The sequence below is a fragment of the Buteo buteo genome, chromosome 10 (assembly GCF_964188355.1).
Source record: "Buteo buteo chromosome 10, bButBut1.hap1.1, whole genome shotgun sequence".
Classification (NCBI taxonomy): domain Eukaryota; kingdom Metazoa; phylum Chordata; class Aves; order Accipitriformes; family Accipitridae; genus Buteo; species Buteo buteo.
This window is the reverse complement of record NC_134180.1, coordinates 31,431,651-31,452,478: the sequence shown is the minus strand read 5'-3', so window position 1 is coordinate 31,452,478 and position 20,828 is coordinate 31,431,651. Positions and strand designations below refer to the sequence as shown.

The 20,828-nt window shown below is 40.2% G+C and overlaps 1 protein-coding gene across 1 annotated transcript in view; it reads left to right on the top strand.

Annotated features, from left to right (window-relative positions):
* Positions 1-16,226, top strand: part of ST6GALNAC5 (ST6 N-acetylgalactosaminide alpha-2,6-sialyltransferase 5) — a 74,963-nt gene extending 58,737 nt beyond the window's left edge. The window contains exons 3-5 of the mRNA XM_075039217.1: positions 819-1,228; positions 6,323-6,430; positions 13,874-16,226. Coding sequence (XP_074895318.1) covers positions 819-1,228; positions 6,323-6,430; positions 13,874-14,105 — 750 coding nt within the window. The 3' untranslated portion in view covers positions 14,106-16,226. The remainder of the gene's footprint in view (positions 1-818; positions 1,229-6,322; positions 6,431-13,873) is intronic.
* Positions 16,227-20,828: the final 4,602 nt, after the last annotated feature.

Below are 20,828 nucleotides of genomic sequence, written 5' to 3'. Positions count from 1 at the left end.
AACCCTTTGCCCCTTTTTAGTTCTCATGCTGAGCAGCAGATACACTTACATACTCTTATTGATCTCTATATTGGTGGCATACTTCAGTAATACAATCTATCATGCATTTTCATTTTCATGAAAGCTTGGTTTACTCTCCTGATTCCATTAGGTCAGCCACTTAAGGCACCTCCTGTTCCATTTTACTGTGTAACCATTTAAACATGACCTGACAGACTAGAAAAAGTTCAGTGCACCAACTCACCATCAGACATTAATGACCAGCTCTGACTGTTGAACCACAAAGGAGGTACGAGAGCACTGCAGTGGTTATGGCACCAACTTGGAAACAGCATGGAAGGATTGGACCAAGGGTATAACTCTCTTCCCTTAGCAAAATGTCCTGACCCCAAGGTTGAAAAGCCATTCACATCTGTGCTTATGAGAACTTCCAGAAAAATTGGAAGAGGAAGAATCAAAAATACTACAATTATAGCTCATTTATGGCAAGTGGAAGAAGTACAATCCTAAGCAGCTGGGAACAGTATAGAAGCTGTTGCAATTACTGTATATGAACCAGCAGTGGAAAGGAGGATTTAAGCAGTAGACTTAACTCCACAGAGGAACTTTAAGGGCTATACCTATATGATGTTTTCCACACCTACAAAATGTACAGGTAATGTGTCCCCAGTTATTTGGGAAGACTGCCGGGAGAGATTTATGTAAAGTCCTCTGAGATTTTTGCTGTAAAATATGCTATGTACATGTAAAAATATAGTTATCATGTAGTGAATGGGAAGATGTCTACAGCTAATTTTGAAGTATGTATGTCTTTGCAGCCTTTAAAAATGCACTGCAAGAGTTGTGCGTTGGTAACCAGCTCTGGACACCTTCTGGGAAGTAAACAAGGTGACAGAATCGACGAGACAGAGTGTGTAATACGAATGAATGATGCACCTACTCGAGGTTATGGAAAAGATGTTGGAAACAAAACAAGCCTTCGAGTCATTGCACACTCCAGTATTCAGAGGATTTTGCGAAATCGCAACGAACTCTTAAATATGAGCCGTGGTGCTGTGTTTATCTTCTGGGGTCCTAGCAGCTACATGAGGAGAGATGGTAAAGGCTTGGTGTATAATAACCTGCAGCTGATGAATCAGATACTGCCTCAATTAAAAGCGTATATGATTTCTCGCCACAAGATGCTTCAATTTGATGACCTTTTTAAACGGGAAACTGGGAAAGACAGGTGAGAACTTACGTGGATACATTTGGGGCTTGTCATACAGTAGTAAAATAATGTAGTTTATATATACCAATTTCAGATCTGCTCAGAGGGACCATCACACCCATTAAATCGTCTGCCTCATGACTTGCAGTATGGTATGACATGCCAAATAACATCACTTGTAACATAAGTAAAAAATAGGCATCAAAATAATTTGTATGCAGTATTGCCTTATCAACTTAGAATACCAGAATCTGGATGTACTGTTTATACAGCCAAGGAGGCAGGAGCTGTTTAAATCTCACTTTGGGGTAATATACCTGAAAGTTTTTTTACTGATTCTGAAAAATCAGAATGGATAGGTTATGTTTTCTTATAGAGGAAATGCCACCATTCAGTGAATTATAATAGCTGTTTATTGAATTTAAGCATTCTTGGAACACTGCAGCTGTAAAGCTTCTTGTAAAACAAATAAACATTAGTCATACATTAGGTGCTTCAGAACAGTTCATCTTGTATTTCCAACTGGGAAAAGGAAAGTTATTATGATAGTTACATCTTTATGAGACTGTTTATGACTTGTAGGCTGATCCTCAAATCAAATTTTTAGTAAGTGACCCACTGCAGGACTTGAGCATTTTCACATATAATGTTTGAAAATGGGCATTTAAACCAAAGACTTGCTAGCAAGAAATACATCTATTTTTAATGAACTCCTATTTTTTACTTACAAAATATGCTGCTGTAAAAATGGAACAGGGTATCCACTTAGGTACAAATGAAGAGGTAGGTTTATTGTGCAGTAACTCATGATGAGATTTTTCTAGCTTCACAAATACTATACATACACACCAAAGCTTGGAGCTGGGCTCAATCCTGTTGTGGACAGGTAGGAGTCAAGAGCATGGACTTTCTTTTCTGGGCTGCACAAAAAAGGCAGAACCGGGTGTTAGAGGAAACTGTTGTATCCTCTTTGCTGACGGTGACTGTATCTTTGCTTGGCATTTGCTGCCTTTGTCATACCCCACACGGTTGCTTGCAGAACCCTGTTCAGTTATAGCGGGTCAAATTATGTATCTGAGATCTTGACTGACACACGCTAGCACTAGAACACACAGTAACTTGGTCAGTTTCTTACCATTAAAGGTCCTTTTCTCTTCATCCTCAAAGTCTCTGCCAGAGACTCTGCCTCTGCCAGAACAAGAAGGAAGGATAACAAGGGGGGATACCCTGCCAGTTCTGATGTGTTACAGTCTTTTCCAGGTTTGTTCACCCAGAGTAGAGCAAAGTGAGAAGGTGAATTAAGCATTTGAACCCTTCAAGAAAAGTGCATAGGATTATCTGTATGCCCAGTATTTTCAAAGGCATGAAAGTTAACAAAGCCTGTAGTTGCACCGTAGCACGGGCCACCATCAGCCCTAAGAGTCAGACCCTGTGCACAAGGAATGCACACTGCCATCTCCTTTCCTGGATTACTCTTTCAGCGTAAGGCCACATGCAGTCCCTAGTTTTGAGGAACAGTTTACCTCCTCTGCTTCAGTCTGGCCAGTTCTGCCATGGGGAACCAGGGTCCCATTCCTTTCCTGTCACTTGCTGTGCAGTTTCAGGCAAGCTGCTCTTTCTGGTTCTGCATCACCCATCTGGAGCAAGAGGCATATAGCTGTGCACGTGATGAAAGCATTTCTTTTTCTGCACAGGCACCAGGCTCAGTCTTGGCTCCTGAAATACTCTCAAGGTATTTGAGACATTAATGATATTGTAACAAGTTTATAGTGGACTCAGTTATGGGCAACCTGAACTCCCAGAGTGAATCAAGGGCACTTGGATGCCAGCAAAATTCAGCCTCATGAGCAGGTCCTGTTGCTTTTAAGAAATTGCAGGCTCTGCTGTGTATGAACCGCTCCTTTAGAGGGCACATACAGCATACTTGAAGGACTAAGAAGATTAAAACGGGAGATGAAAATAAATGAATAGGCAGCACAGAAAAACAGAGGGAAGATGAAAAGAAACATGGGTAGGAAGGAATTTGTAATGGAGGAAAATTTATGTAGCTGTGGGGACAGGAGCGGAACATTGTACAGCCCAGAATGTTGCTGTTCCCTGGGACATTTCTGCTGAGCTCTTGACATTAGTGCCTGCAAAAAACAAAGGAGGGAGAGAGAAGCCTGATTGAAAGGTTGCAATAATCAAACCATTCATTTCTGTCTTGAAAATGATGAGAAAAAAGGTAATTGGATGTATTGTGCTTTTTGAAAAAAGCTGATTTTGAAATGAAGGGAAACCTTCAGAAAACATTGCCAGTTAAATAGTATGGTGAATGACAAAGGATGCAGAGCAATATACTTGGTATTATAAAGTAACTGTACTTGAAAATAACTTTATAATTGAATAAGGGTACATTAAGAAAATACGATTCAGAACCAATATTATAGTAATTAGATAAAGGAAGCATAAATGAAATAACTGCAGGAAGAGTATTTCCATAGAGATTATAAATGAGATTTTGGTGGAGCAGAAAGGCCTTTAATTGTAATTTAGTGTGCACTACAGAATTATCAGCACAGTGTGTTAGTTCATCATATAAAAGAATATCTGATAATTTCCCCTAATAAGCACATGACAGTTCTTCATATTCTTTCATTACAGCTGATTAGGTATAAAAACAGTATTCTTTTGTTGGACTCTTGTTCAGATCTTTTATGAAAAGGCAAGACACTGTAAACCTGTTTCTATATTGCTGTCCTACAGACATGGTATTTAAAGAAAGAGGCCGAAGTGGTACTTGAGTAAGTTCTTAAATCTTTATTTCATTGTTTAGCTTTTAAAATAGTTTATTTAAATTCAGTTATCCTCCTGCTTATTGAAAACACTAAATTACAGCGTGTGTGTAAGCAAAAAGAAAACTAACTCAGCAGACAGCCTAGCTGGGTTGCCTGACCTGTGCAAAGCCCAGCCACTTCGGTCATGGTCTAGATATAATTGCTCCCTTGGTTTTGGAATATGAGGTCCTAGGCACCTAAAACAGTGGCCTTATGCAAGCTCCAAAGTACTCTTAGGCTGAACATGTTCCTGAATTACCTAGCGGTTCATAGGCTCAGAAACGCTCAAGAGGCAGGAAAGCAAATTTTTTAGGCTTTTCCCTATCTTTCCCTTTCCTAATAATTTTGAGCCAAAAATTATTATTTACTGTTTTGTATTGTTGCAGTGCCTGAAGGCCTCTGCTGAGCTTATGACCCAGCTATGACATTGTGACAAATTGCACCACCACCCCCAAGCTTAAGTGCAAATTCAGAAAATAAATAAGGCCCCATAATTGGAACTAATGAGATGCTTAAATCATGTTATTCTCCAAATGCTAGCTTAGCCTGAAAGTCTATATGTCAGGAGCAGTAAAAAAGTACGTTTCAGTTCATACGCTACCAGGTGACCCACAAAGGACAGGACAAATTACCCAGCATCCTTCAGGCATTTTTGGTTAAAGAATTCCCTTATGTTTAGAAGTGCCTTTTAAGTAACCAGCACTGATACCACTACTTGTTTTTTTTTCTTTGCAATAGTCTAATTCACTGAGGAAATCAGAAACCTTGGTACAAGGCATTCCTCAATCTGACAGTGCTCAAAACATCCCCCTCCTACTGCCCTGTAGGTGACCTACTTGGAACCAACTTGTTTAGCATTAGCTTGGGAAGCTGTTATGGTGGGCTGTTGCCTGCTGAACTACATATTAGTGATTGCTGGCACTTGCTTGCAGTGGCTGTTCTGACTTCAGGTCCCCGCTTCCAGGACTGTTGTGCATTCTGCTGTCACTGGGTAAACTGTAAAAGAACTGGGCTCAGGACCTGGGATTCCCAGGTGACTGCTTTGATGAGAACCTCATGTTCTCTGCTGTGCTTTTTTTTTTTGGGGGGGGGGGGGTGTCACAAAATTTTGCAGGTGTCAGGCAGGTATAGGTGTGGTGGAATGGGGTTAATGTGTGTTCCATATTAGTACAATCTGACACAGTGCATAAGCCATCCGAGAGCCTGCACTTGCTCTCACAGTGCGACATCTTTAAGACATGCTCCTCACTGGCATTTTCTTGACCCTCCTGTCCCAAAACTGCCAGCTCTCTGCTGGTGTAGGGACAGTGCAAGAACTTAACACAGGACTGGGGCTTCCAGTGCATGTGCCAGGCAACCAGTAACCATTATAGTGCCCAGCTCTTACACCCTAACAGCAATGACGAGCAAATGCTAGGGAGAGGAAATGTTACTATTGCCATTTTGCAGATAAGAACCTGTGCAAAATTTAAGCACATCTTGTAAACGTCTCACATCTGTGAGCAGTTACATGGAGATATCTCCTATTTTGCATAAATAATGCTGAGATCAGTTGTGCTTCTTTTGAAGATTTCTCCTAGCCTGCAGAGAATGCCAGGAAAGGAGCTGCCTTAGAGGGCTCCCTTGCAGCACTGTCATTCACATTCAAAGGTCCCACCAGGCAGGGATGGGACTTGGGGCAGGCAGAGGGGTAGCACTTAGGATGAAGGTCTCCCAGGCTGGGTAAGGGACAGGCATAGATGCAGCTAACTACGAGTTTCCTGCCAGCAGTCACAGTGAGTGGCTGGGAGCTTCTAGAAACCAAATCATGGACGGGGTGGGAGGAAAGACAGTTACACCGAGCACTTGAGGCCAGATCTTGCTCCAACAGACAGGCTCCTCTGTGTGCTGTGGGAGGCAGCATTTTAAGCAGCCCTCTTCATCCCCCATGATGCGTCTTCCTGAGCACTTAGTGTGTAAGCTTCATTAAGTGATTATAGATGTGTATAGATTACTAGCAGAAGAATATAAATATAGGACATGAAGTTTCAGTCACTTAAAGTAAACTTGCCAAAAGGTCAGCTAAATATTAACATTGCTGTGCCCGAAAATTAATTACAGCAAGGGCATTTTCTGCATAGATTGGTCTACTGACAGAAGACACTAGCAAAACCATTAAAAGATGAATGATCAAAGTAGTCTTGGTTGCCCAATTTTCATAACCTTTCACAAGAATGAAAAAAATGCCCAGAAATTGCTTCAGATATCTCAAGAATTATTTGTTAGCCTAGAAACTTAATTATGTTTTTGCTTTCAGGAAGATATCCAACACTTGGCTTAGCACGGGCTGGTTCACAATGACTATCGCATTAGAGCTCTGTGACAGGATAAATGTTTATGGCATGGTGCCACCGGATTTCTGCAGGTAGGATTTATTTTGGAACCATTATTAGCCAACAAGGTTGAACATTACAGATAAATATCTGAATCTTTTAAGGTTTTTTTCTCTGCAATACGTCTTCAGTCCTCTTAAAGCAATTAATTAACATGTCCCAAGATCTGATTCTGAAAACAACAAACAGCATTTAATTATGTTATATAAAATATTTAAAAATTTTGTTTGTAGTGTGGGAGAATTAATCCATCTTGTTGGTTTCTTTTAGTCTCTGAATATTTATCAGCTAAAAGTAATGCAATAATTGGCATGAAATTAATCTGAAAAAAGGAGTACTAGAAAATGTTACTTTCAATTTGTTTTTAAAGTTTCCCCCCAGTTAATAGAGGAACAGAGTTCTCACAGTGACTAGTTTCTAAATTGAACTTCCTACACAACTCAGATTAAGATTGTTTCATCTCTGTCACATGAATCCCAATCTTCCAGTAAACTAGCTTCCTAAATAATCCCCACCAAAAAAAAAAACCCAGAATTTGGACCCGCAGAAGAGATGATCAGTCCTTTAATCATCCATTTTGGGCATGCAGGGTGTGGGCCACAAGCAGTAGAAGCAGCACACAAATTCTGTCAGTGGAAGCTATGTGACCCCTTCACCTTGTTTTATAAAGTAACAGCTTGTGTACATTTTACAGCTACTTTGTGCCTCCAGCCATATTCAGGACTGGGACCCAAGGCCCTGGTTAAGTTTTCGCACTATGGATCAGTAATACAGGGAAAGTCTTCCGGACTTCTGGTACTGGACCAAGATCACATTGGCCACATGATGCAAAGTACTGATCCGCTATAATTCACACAAATTTGTTTTACATCAGCAATCTTTATGCTGACTTAAATATCACCTGTCCATCCATTACTAGGCCTAGCACTCTGGCCTTTCAGAAAAACGTGGTTATGCGCCCACACCTAGTCCTGATCCCATTTGCACTGTTAGGTGACCCAGTAATGCACAGACCTAGTAATGGCAGTCTGGACCGATGGCAGGCATCAATGTAACGTTTCATCACCTGCTCACAAATCCCCTTCACCAAGAAGTACTCACTTGAGTTTTCTGTTGCAAATTTAGTGATGTCACTGAAGTCTGGTTCATGGACTTATTCAAGATGCCTTTCAGGGGCAAGGGGAGCAAGGCTGCAGTGATAGGTTAGCTCATCTATCAAAGAGCAGGACTGCTGTGACTTTCTTCTGAGCACTGAAAAGGATCATTCAGGAATCTGCATTTGTCCTGGGCCCACAGTAGAAATCCCTGAAGAAATTACAGTATAAAATGTCAACACTAAATTCCACTTCGTGAGAATTTTTACAAATTATAACAAAACACTGATGATAAATGCTGTGATGTACTGCCAGATTTTGTCATGAATTCTCCAAGGAAAATAACAAACTAGATCAGATATTCCAGACAACATAAATACCTTCCACAGCACAGCATTTCAGTTCCCCTGTCATTTCAGTTGGCCAAGACGCACTTCAGTTTCTGTAAGTGGCTGGTCTGTCTGTCTTCAGAAGTGGCTGTATTTCAGTGGCACATGGAAGTAATTCTTAAATAAACTGATGATCTGAAAATGCAGAAGACAGCAATTCACTGCATAGCAATGCTCAATCCTAACTTTTCAGGCAAAGTCAGATTAGTTTAGATACATGTACATAATTTAAAAAAACAAAACAAAACTGTTTTTAAGAGAGGTTAAAATTGTCACTGAGACCATATGAAAGGCTTTCATAGAATTGATACGCTGAAATCAGATAGACATAATATTAAATTATAACACAAGAAAGGTTTTAATCGAGCCTACCATCGAGAGAAGCAATAATGCTTACAGCCTGCATAAAAAAATCTTAACATAAAGGTATACTCACCTGGTCATAAAAAGGTAAAAGGTCATTTCTTAATCAAAATAATATAAAGTGTCTTTACTTCAGGTTTATTCCCCAGATGATGAAGGGGAAAATTGTAGTTGCCATGCCTGGAAGAAGCTATACATGAAGATCTATGAAAGGAACACCTTGCCACAAATACAGTTAACCTTTTTAGCTTGCTCTTCAGCCACTCATTAAGAAGTTAAACAGTGCTTCCTTTCAAAGAAATAAGAGAGCAAAATAGAATAGCAGAAAGAAAGATTCTGTAATTTTAAGCCATATTTCCCAGTTTTCAGTCAGACAAAATACAAATCTACCATTCAAAAAAAACCCCAAACCAAAACAACAACAAAAAAATCCCCACCCTACCTCTCTCATCCGTGTGCAAAATGGTGTAGGTACTTTAGTTACTATGCAACTGAAGAATCATTAAGATTAAAAAAAAAATTAATACTCTTATTTCTATTCAGAGTTGGTATCGCCGAATTTACAACTTCAGCAGATACCCATTATTTTTTAAGTATTAATTTGTGGAGTAAGTAATGAGTGTGGGTGATCACTGTCATGGAACTAAATTAGTATCACATCTGTAACGTGAAGGACATCTCAAAGGTATCGTGAATATCATACTGTTGATTCTACTACAAATTATTAGCTTAAGATCATTAAGCAAATTGCTTCCCACCCGTGCAGGAAAAATAGTCTAGTGAAGGAGTCTGGAGTACAGACTAAAAGATTTGTCACTATTAATTGCAACAAGCGTGTTTTAGATTCATTTCTATTTACTTTCACTGGACATTGATTTTTATAGCTGAACTGAATTGGTAACCTGATTATTATAAATTTCCAGTACTTTACAGCAAAGCTATATGCAATATCAAATCCCTTTACTTTGCCACAGATTTATGCTGTAGTAAGGGTTAAGGGCTTTGATATTGCTCTCATGCTGTTAAATACATCTGACTTGCACATTCTAGAATAAGATGAAAGCTTATGCTTCCATGCACAGTGCAAAGATTTTGGAGAGTGTGTGCACCTCTCACTCTTTTGTCACAAGAAAGACAAGACATCTTGCTGTATTTTTTTTTCAGTGCCCAGGGATGAGCAAACTAGCACCCCAGATGGGAAGCATTTCCCTCTCCAAGCTCCCTTTGGCAGCCTGCTGTATGCACAGGACTCACTTCTGAACTGGGACATCAAGGATTTTTCCCTTGCCTCCCTACATCAGCAGCCAGAATGTGGTGCACAGATAGCACCACAATTCCTGAAGGCACTGCAATGCTGCTGCTTTTCTTAGTGGCTGCTCAGCAGCATCGGTGGGAAGGACACAGACAAGCCTTAATGTGGCTTGTAGTAACTCCAATTCCTGTCCACTGGAGTGTCAGCAGCAGTGAGAGGTTGGTTCCTTGCAGATATCTCTGGGTACACATGCACACAAGGAAAACTCAAGGTGTTAGTGAGAAGAGCCATCTTTAACACCCCCTCCTCTTCGTGGGCCTTCTGGAACTCACAGAAACTTACAAACTTAATTCTGAGCCTGATTTTAACCAATATGAATAATTTTTGCTCCAATTATGCAGCCAGATCATTTTCCTGTAAGAATCCTCATTTGACTGCCAGGCCATTTCCCATCTGTGATAATTTGCCTGAAAATTGGCATTTGAAATCCTTTAATTTGTTCCTTTGGGTACAGCTTTTAAATCTAGTGTTTTCTTACCTCCCTCTCTCCACTTTCAGTTGCTTGAAATCAAGTGCAAAGAAGCAGTTGTGCTAGTTACATTTCCTGGGGCTTATCAGGGGCTTGATAGAAGAAGGTTGCTCACAGGATTGTAAACTGTATGGGAGATAGTCATGCCCTTTGGTCCATATACCTGAATCTCACCTCATTACCTTAATAACTTAATAACAAAGTGCATAAATGGTTTGGAAAACAGGGCTAGTATGGAGGTCAAGGAAACGGGATCCTGAGCATAGAAGGCAAAAAATGATCCAGAAATCTTTCTTCATAGTCCTGGCACAGCACCTTGCCCATCATTCAACATATTAATGACACTTTAGTCACCCTTCAGAATTTCAAAATACAAATTATTTTACAAAGCATGTGAGTCCATATGGTTTTAGTGGGTTGATTTATAATGGCTCTTCATTTGTAAAGGAAGAGGTTGACCAGAACGTGGTATAGGTTGGCCTTGTTTTTCTGCCTTGTTTCTTTCGAGGCAAACACTGTTTGCTGTATTTTCAGCTTTCACTGTGGGTGGATACCATCTGTGGGAAAATGTGCGCTGAAGTGGCAAACCGTAGATGACTGACATTGGGTACAAGCACTTACACAGTTGCTGTGCTGGCAGGCTATTAGGCAGGAAGTATAGTATATTTTACAGAGGAACTTTCCTAGATTCCTCCCAGCTGTGATATTAATATGCATGCAAAGTCTGACAAAATACTGATTAATGTCCAGTATCAGTCAGTGATAAAACAGCATCTGGTTTAATGTTAATAAATGAGGTGGCAAGCAATTTCCGAATAGAAATTACTCATGCATTTCATTTGCTGGTGACACAAGCTAATTGCAGAGTTAGAAGATAACACAGTACAGTTAATTTGGGTTATGGTGTAGTTACTCAAGCCAGAGTTCAAATCCAAACCTTATTAGCATGCAATCTAGGGGAATCCAGAACTCCCATGAAAGGCGAGACTTCAGACAAAATGTCCTAGGTATCTAACTGCCTTTCAGAGTTCCTAAATCCAAAATACATTTGGAATTTAGCCTCAAAGCCTGTCAGCTGCAGAGTAGTCTTGGAGAGGTCTAAAGCTACCAGCATTTTCATTGAATTCACCTCCAATTCAGCCAGTAGATGTGCATACAAGCCTTGAGAGCACTCATCAGGGGATGCCTGAACCCAACAGGGTGCCCGGACTGTGCTCCTCTGCCTCTCTCCCCTGCCAGGCCCTGTGCAGCAGGTGTGCAGGTGTTTCTGCACTTTTTCTAACAGGACATTGCACGAAACATAGTGGCCTGTTACAGCCTGGAGCTAAGGGCATCCACTTAGGATACTCTGGTGTTTTAGCTTCGGAGCCTTTGATGTAATGTGGAATTCCTGTCTTCAAAAGAGAAAGCCACTGGTAGAATACTGATAACATAAGAGATAAAGGACTTACTGGAAGGTATGGGCTTCAAAATGTTGCTTCAGAGGCAACAGAAGAGTGTAACCCTAGGTAAGTACTAAGTTACCAGAGTGAGGGAGAAGAGGGAGGACCACTATCAAGCCTTCTCGCCTTCCTCTCTCTGTCTGATCCACCTATCCTTTGTACCTGTATACTTTGGGGTTTGAGCAGAGAGAAAAAAAATGACCAGCATTCCTGTAAGTCCTCTGTGAGAAATCTGATTCCAGTTATCACCATCATCCATTGCTAGTTTCGGCGTACAGCAAAGGAATAGGGAAGAGCCATACAGCGATTCATTTCCTGCTTTTTGCTCTTCCAGTTCATGTTCTGCAAACCCAACTCAGGCCTTCATAAAAAAAAAGGGGTGGGGTGGGGCAGCGGAGGGAGGATCCCAACCAAATCTACCCAGAGGTATCGGGGCCAGCAGCCTTGCAGGCTCACTTTGCAGTACCGGGCCCTCAGCAGTCAACTTATTTCCACTGTGACTGCATTTGTTCAGTCTGTTGGAGATATGATTCCAACTTTAATAATCCTAATTTTAAAGCAGTAAATTTACACTGAGCAACAAAGGTTTACCCTCGAGAACACAAAAGTAAAATCCAGCTTCTGTGCAGAAAGGAAGAGCAGTCTGAATGAGAGGCAGAGGTCTATTTCTTCAGTAGTTCTTAAGAAAAAATAAATCCCATTAAAATGTATCCTGTTAGATTTACAGTAACCATACAAATGATTCATTTAAGAGATTATAATGAGAGGTCCAATGTATCAAAAAAGTTGTGAAAAATTAATTGAAGATCAAGGTCTAATAGTTGCAGCTAAAAAAAGTTATTAGATTTCTATATGAAGGCTATTTTTTACATTACAAATGTTTTCTGTAGGTGAGGTATTGAAGAATTTCTTTTCACTCTTATGTATTCCGGTGAGAATATATACAGTAGATTTAGAATCCATCTTATTCTAGAAATGTAATTTTATTGTTATTCTGGTCTTGTAAGATTGATCACTGTGTTGTGTTACCAGGAAGCTAGATTGATTGAATTAAAATGTTAATCTAAGGTACAAATGGAAAGCAGCAGCAATATCATACATTACCACTGCATATACAATATGGTTAATGATAAAATAAGAAAAATTAGAGAATTGCGTAGGTGACAGAATTACACAGTAAAAATAATGACCAGGACAGGATACTGACAGATAGTGGATGCATTCAATTGAAAGTGAGCTTCAATATTAGCTCTTCAAGATGAAAATAATCAACTCTGTATTAGAGCTGACAGCCCTGAATCTGCACGAGATTTCTTGCTTTGTACTAGGGTCCTGTTCAGCTCAGGCTTTAACATAGAGCAGTTCCACAGCTTCACTAAATGGTAGTATTTGGATTAACTTTTCTGCCACTACAGAATACTTAGTAGCAACTGTGGAGATCAGTACCATTGGGTTATTCTGTCTGGGACAGCTATCTCTCTTTGAATTTATGTCAGAGAGGGTTGTGTGAGTTCTTGTCAGCCCAAAATGCCTGTGGCCCAAAGTAAAAACAAAATGGGTACAGTTTAATGTAGAGAATAAAACAAAAGGAGAATGAATCACTCTGGCTTATTACAAGACAAATGTGCCTTTTACAGAATGTAACATCAAAACATTGAGGTTAGAACTGCTAAAATGAACTTTATCCTAAATATCTAATTGGTCTTTGGCATATCCTACGTGTCACCGCATGAGTACTCATCTCCTGCTGGTTAATGCCGATGGGCTCACAGGGTCAGAAGAATACTATGGGTGAACGGTTTTAATTTTTAGCTTAGATACATGAAAGTTGCCATTGTAAAATCAAAAAGAAGTCATTTGTGCATCAGATGTTTGATTATAAACCCAGCAACAGCAGACTGTATCACTGACCTGGCATGCAGATACTCTCATTGAAGTTGTGCACTCAGAACCTCGTGCACCGTGCTGGGAATGTTCAACAGAGCTGATGTGACACAGATAACCACCTCCCCTCCATCTTCCCCTTCCCTTTCTTCCCCCAGTTCAGTAAATACCTCTGCAAGGCTTTTTACGAGTCACAATCTAGATACAAATCTATTTTAAGCAGCTTGCTTCAAATTTCATAGTAGTAACACAGCCCTGCAGCACTCTCCCTTGTTTTTGAGCTACTGCTGTCCTTTATTTAACTGGGAGGAGGGGATTAAAGGAGAGCAATAGAAAGAGCAAAGAAAACACCTTTGCCCCATTCTGATGTATTAAATATGCAAGAAAAATACAGCTACCTAGAAATTTGGTTTAACTGGGAGAAAAAGTGGATTTGAGCCCATCAGTTTATTAAAGATAGCATCTTTTCAATCAGGAAAAAAAGAACATCTCAGGCTTCCATCTATTTTCTTTCTTCCACAGGGATCCTAATCATCTTTCAGTACCTTATCATTATTATGAACCTTTGGGACCTGATGAATGCACAATGTACATTTCACACGAGCGGGGACGAAAGGGCAGTCATCATCGTTTCATCACAGAGAAACGAGTGTTTGAGAACTGGGCACGGACATTCAATATTCACTTTTTCCAACCAGACTGGAAACCAGAACCACTCACTGTAAATCACCCTGAGGTTAAACCGGTGGTCTGAGGGATGAATGCACAAGACCGCAATCACAGTCACCTACTGTATCAGCCTTCGGGTGTTGGACCTCCTGGGACAGCAAGGCAACCTAGAGGAGGAGGGTAACAGGATTTGCAGCTGATAACTGCAGCAACAGTCAGGAAGTTATGATGAAGGAGCAGAAGCATATCAAGAGTACTTTCTGTCGAACTGTGCATTAATCCAGTATATAGCCTCTTTTGGCCATCTGACTTCCTGTATGTGTATGTGATTTGTGAAAAACAACTTGAGTATCATTAATGGATGGTTAATTCATTATGGTTTTTTAAAGTACAATGCCACTGAATTTTCATAGTGAAAACTTACAGTATTTATTTAATGGAGGTTTTTATGCAACCTAGGCCAGTATTTTTCTAATTCACAGTTACGTGGCTGTTTATCTTTCATAATCTTTCAAATCCAAATTTAATATTGCTGATGGTTTGGAAGGCCTAGCTTTTTATTTATAAAATTTGTTTGAAAAATATGATTCTATATAGCATGTAATTAATATTTGATCTGGAAATGTTGCATTTCTTCTAAAAATTTTGGGCTCCATTCCAGTATAAAGCCTTTAACAGCAGGAATGGTCCCATGTGCAGATCTAGCTAACTTTACATTCTGACATCTCATGTTAATATGAAAACGGTAGTGAAAATTCTGTTTGATATTAATGTGCATTTGCTGCTGTGCTCTCAAGCTGCTGTTTTTTAATTAGGGGTGGAAGGAAGGAGGGCAAAGTTTATTAAAAAAAAAAATCACTGGCTATAGCAGCATGCTTTTCAGTGAAGAGACCAGGCTCAGGCTGGAGGGGTTGTGTTTTGGCTTGCCTCTTGCAGTCCTGCAAGAGGCTGAAGGAGCAACCCTCCTGAGGCAACAGACTACAAACCAGGCAACAACTGCTTCAAATCACATGACCAAATTTCTGAATTCAAAAAGTTAAACTACCAGGTACTACAATACCAGCCATACTAGCCAAAAAGATTACAACATTGCACCTGCAAAAATCTCTGCCTTCCACTGTTCCAAGATCATCACTGAGCTCAGAGATCCTGGATCACATTGAAGTTGGGATAGGAAAAGAGTTCCACCAGTACAAATTTGTCCCCTTGAAAAAAGCAAAGTTACACTTGGCAGTTTTTTCGTGAAGTACACGTGCACAGCGAGTCCCTGTGAACAAAGGGGATGGACAATGCTAGTGCCGTATATGAAACCTCACAGTGTGAATTACTGCGTTACGTTTGGCTTGTGAATAAAGAAGATTTCAGTTACGGTATTATTTTTCCTTTTGCCTCACAAATACTAAATCTCCAATTTCTTCAAAGTAAACAGAAGGAATAACTATTGCATGAAACATTATACCTCAGGTGACGAAAGGTGTCTCTCATTAGACAAATACTAAAGCTAGAACAAAGATATTACCTTAAAAAGTCTTCAATCAAAGAAGCTGAACCTCAGAGGCGATACGTAGAACTGGGACCAAACTCACTATCATTTAAACCCACGTATGACCCACAGTCTTCCTCTTTCCCAGACTGGATAGCAATAGCTGCAGCTGCCCTACAGATACCCCGATTCTCTGGGGACAAAGTGAACTGCCCTGTCAGGGGCAAAACAGTGTTACCCCTGTAACACTGCCTGGACCTGAAGAGCAGGCCTCCAAGAGCCACACTCCTTGCTGCAGCCCTCCCCACTATCGAAGAGCGAGAAACTATAACCTATTTTGCCTTAAAAGCTTTCTTTTGGTGTTCTTCCTGGCACACACACTCGGCATACAAACTGAATGCAAAGCTCTACTATTGCCAAATGCTTGTAACCTGTCTCTTGTCAGCTGGTGTTTAACTCTCCCTCTGTCACTGATTGTGTTTTATTCCTTCCACTTGATTTCACAACATTCTACAAAAAACAGACTGGATTTTGAACTAACGGTAATTTGACCCTCTCAGCATGTGTACTGGGGTGTGTATCCAGCATATATTGCTCAAATGGATGAACTCTGTCAAACTGATTTACAGATTATTTCTAATGTGACTGCAAGAGATGGTACAGATCACAGTAGGTCCTCTGATGCCACCATCCTTTTGTTATTAGTGGTATGATAATAAAAAGATCTTGTCATTCTAAAATAGAGCTCTTAGTTTTTCCATTAATCAAGGGCTGCAGGATGTATATGCTCATTGTTTAGATCATTTTAAAATAGACTACACCGATCTACTTTTAGTGTTCAGTAGAAACACAGGGACTTGCGAGGCTCCGTTGTGCTCCACATGCTTGTTTCCTGTCTGCAAGACTGGTCAATTCCAAGTAGATCAGATGAAGCATTAAGAATGTGAAGAAGAAACATGAGATAAACTGACACTAAATCTCCTAACAGAGTGAAGCTAAGGATTGTAAATACTCCTTCAGTTTCTAACAACTATGTGTTCTAGTTACCCTTATACACATCCACTCTTTTAAACAAAACAAACCCAAACTTTAGTCTCATCGACCTCCTGTGAAGTTTCAGCAAGTTCCCCCATCCGATTACAAACAGTATGAAGGAGTATTTTCCAAGTCAGACCTGTATATGTAAAACTCACTGCAAAAGGATTTTGATGAAGCCAAGGAGACAGCAAGTTTTAAATAGGATTGATCACACAGATTAATATAGCATATAAATCCAGTCCAAAAAGCACAAGTTATAAGAGTGCAAAAGAAATACAAGTAATCTGTAAAGTGCTGCAATTTTAATTTACAAATTACTGATGTATTTTTCTATAAAAGCACAATTTTTGAACTACAGCATATCCTGCGACATTTCAACCTGAAGTAAGGTTTTATGGCCTAGTTATAAACCAAACGGATTTATGACGGAAAATGCTGTCAGACCAGAGATAAGTAGTACGAACTAGGCACTGCTTCCATTCTCTAGTTTATGCTGTCGTCTTACACCCATCACTACAATTTGATCGATTCATGATCTTCAGCGTGCATCATTTCACATATTAAAAACTGTTGCAAAACAGTGTTTACAGACGTCAGCAATTTTAAGATCTATGTTACTTTAGTTCTGAACTCCTTGCATACCTTATGCTTTTATGCTTGGCTTTGTCAGAGTAGCTGTTTGTCATCTGAAGAACCATAGCTCTTGTTACGGGAGAAGCCGCTGCCCAAGCATTCACACCCCAGTCAAGGAGTCGCACACGAGCCACCCGAGGTTTGAACTGCCAGGACCGTGACCCCAGCGAGCCGGCGGGTGCCCATTCCAACTCCTCACAGACGCTCGCCCTCGGGTGCTTGCGTCTTCCCTCAGGCTCGACCCTAGGTTCCCCAATGTAGAATCTCTAATTAGGGCCTTCAAAATAAAAAGCACAAATTTAGACAGCTCGAGCTGGGTGCCTCTGGAGCAGGAACCCAAACACTAAATTCCATGGGCAGTTCCACCCTTGCAATCTAAGTTCCTGCCCCTCACACCAGAGCCTGGTCCAATAGTAATGTTTGGGTCTGGGGTCTTCTCTCTCTCGCTGGCTCCTTTTTCTCTTCTCTAGGAGGGTTCTTTATCCTTCCTGTTTTTTAGGCTAGTGGTTACTATGTCTCCTTTTTCTGGCTCAAACTGGGGCTTTCCAAGTCTTACTCCTCCAGAGAACAGGTCAAGAGAACCATTAAGGAAGCTATGAGTTCTGCTTTATCATGAACGACTACTTTCAACCAGCTAAACAAAGTCCTTAAAGCTCTCCAAAACATATTAACAGCCTCTGTATATTATATACATTTCTGCGCTATTATAGCCACACAATCTTACCCCATTATTGCCACGCACTGTTTATGTCTCGTTCAGGTGTGGTCCACACACTCCTGTAGCTCAGCTTTGCCACCTTCCACAACAGCTCTTATGCCGTGATACGTGGAACTGGAATTCAGAATGATAAAGAAAATCTCCAACTAAGAACAGAAAAATACAAGCATTGCTTTCTGTTATTTTGGCACAATGGTTGCAAGATGCCCAGCTAACAGCATCACCATACAAAGCAAAAACACGATGCACTTTGAGAAAACCTTCCATCCAAATGGAAGCACCCAGTTAAAGCACCTCAGAAAGACAAGTTAATACTGTTTATTCCTGAGTAAGGCAACTGAGGATGGGGGAAGGTTAAGAAACTTACTAAGACCAAGCTACAGCCTTGGAACGAGATTTTAGAGATTCAGGTCTGCTGACAGCTACCCCTGGCTCTAGCCAGTAGAACACATAATGGCAATTTCATATATTATATATACATACACATGAACAGGAGTATAAATTAGTATCCTGCAGGAGGTGCTTACCTGGGTCTTGTCCTGCAGTATTTCTCAGGCAAATTTCATAGGAAACTTAAGTGATTTTTACCCAAAATAGCTCTAAGGAGGCAAGGACCCAAGAATCTAAAAATAGCTGGAAAAACACAGAGGGATGCGGTGAGGGGAATCTAAAGACTAAGGAATAAAACATGGTTTGTGCTATCTTGCTGTATTCCCCTGGAATGTGAAGATCAAAGTCAGGCTGGAGCTGACAGAATGGAAAGTTGTGGCTCAGTAGCAATGGCTGTCCAGCAGAAGTTTCTTTTCAATATTCCACGTATCAATCACATATGCCACAAAAACTCTGAAAAATTCTGATAATCACCTCTGACTAATGAAAGTACTGTATTTGATGCAAGGAGATGCAATTTCTAGTTCAATTAAAAACATAGCTTAGGGATAAAAAAACATAAAGAAAGAAACAGTTAAACAGTGAAAGAGTACTTGTAAGATGGCAAAACATAGTTCAAAAGAGAAGAAACTACAGAAACCTTAGATGTATCAATACTTCACCTTTCCTTGTGCATCAGAATACTGATCACTTTTTTCCAGCTGCCTACTGCACAACTGTACCTTGCATATCACAAGATTTTATAAGGAGAAAGGAAGAGAAGAAAAAAAAAATGTTAAGGACAATCTCCTTTAAAAAATACTAGGAAATATGAAAGGGCAAGAGTCTAAGGTGGTGAGAAATTTCTCTGCATTGAAGCAGAAAAGTATAAAACTTAAAGAATGTTTTGTAAAATGGCTGTGAAGTGGCTCTGTTTATACTAAATACCATTAAAACCCCTAGATTGTTAAATGTTTTCTACACTGAAAATTACAAAACATGAAATGTCAAATGATACCCTTTGACCACCGTGTGGACAGAGTTTCAGTACCACGGTGGAAACAAAGATGGTGACTTTTATCACGGCTGACTGTAGAACAGGCTCCGTGGCAAATGCAGACGTGCGGAAACAGACCGTGAACCAGCATCTCCTTCCCTTCTGTGGCAGCCTCCCAGGGGTGCCACCAAGAGAGCACCCAGCTGTCACAGGACACACTCTTGCACTGCCAGCAGAAGAGGGAGACCTTTCTCTGTGTTGTCTACTGTTGAACACCACACCAAGCCAAAGAAACTACTCAGCAGATGATCAACAGTGTCCTTTGTTCACTGCGGAACTTTGATCGGGAGTCCACAGGAGACACAAAAGACAGGAAACTACAGACAAGCAACCCAGCAACCCAGACAAATGGATGGAAAACTGTAACAGAGAACAGAATTAGCAGTCATAAAGAAGATATACTGGCTAAGTTGTAACACAGCTTTTGTAAGAAAAGTCACGCCTTGCAAACCTATTTAAAGTTCTTCAAAGTTCTCTGAAGCAAATGAACAAGAAGATCCAGGTGATGAATCCACTTGGAGTTCCACAACTAGTTTTGCAAGGTGTCTCTTAAAAGACTTCCAAAGAAGTTACGGTACCACAGGATAAAAGAGAAGATCCTCACCTACGGAACCCATCTGAGTATAGGAAATGAGGCTAAGAGGATACATCATCAGCTTAAGGTTAAAAGCAGAATTCCCCAGGAAAATATCACAATATATTTTCTCTGCTTTTCTGTACTCTTCTCTTGGCACCTACCATAGGTCACTCCTACACACAGGATATGGGAGTAAGACTCTTGTCTAAATAAATAGATAAATTAAAAATATGAAAAAAAAATTGTATCCAACGAACATCAACTTGTACACTAAAGCCCTGTCACAGTCCTGCCATACTTAAAATGTCCCAGGCAGCCACAAGATCTAACAATAGTAACTGCATTCTCATTTTACTGAAAGCAATGTCAAAGCATCTAGCTCAGATGGAGCGCAAGACTGGAACCTTTTTAACAGCCAAGGAAAGTCCTCTTAATAATTTGGTTGATGCCTAGTGATACTTAAATCTGCCAGCTTCTTTACACAACCCAGACAACTGTTAGGGTAATATTGGTAGCTTTTAGGATACTAGATACTTCCTGAAGTACAGGGAAGATAAAAGGAATAATGCATACTTAGCAAGTTATAAGGTTTTAGGACTTTGCCAACTTCACTTTGGCTATCAGATCAGTTGGATCTTATTAGTTAGGATCCAAACATACAGCATGATGCGAAACTGTTAATAGCAAAATGAAGGAAATTCTGAAGGGAACCATTTAGTGTGGCTGAGTTGAAGGCAAGAGTTTAGGTTAGGTTTATGTTTTAACAAAAAAAGGCAAAAGAAGTGAACAGATTTATAACCTGCGAGGATATGCTTCCCCCACTGCACCCTTGCTGTAACCAAGCTGCACACAAAGCCAGAATTGAAAGAGGTTACTGGTATTCAGTGGGACTGTTCATTTGTGGTGGACAAAATTGAAACATTTCCCACTACA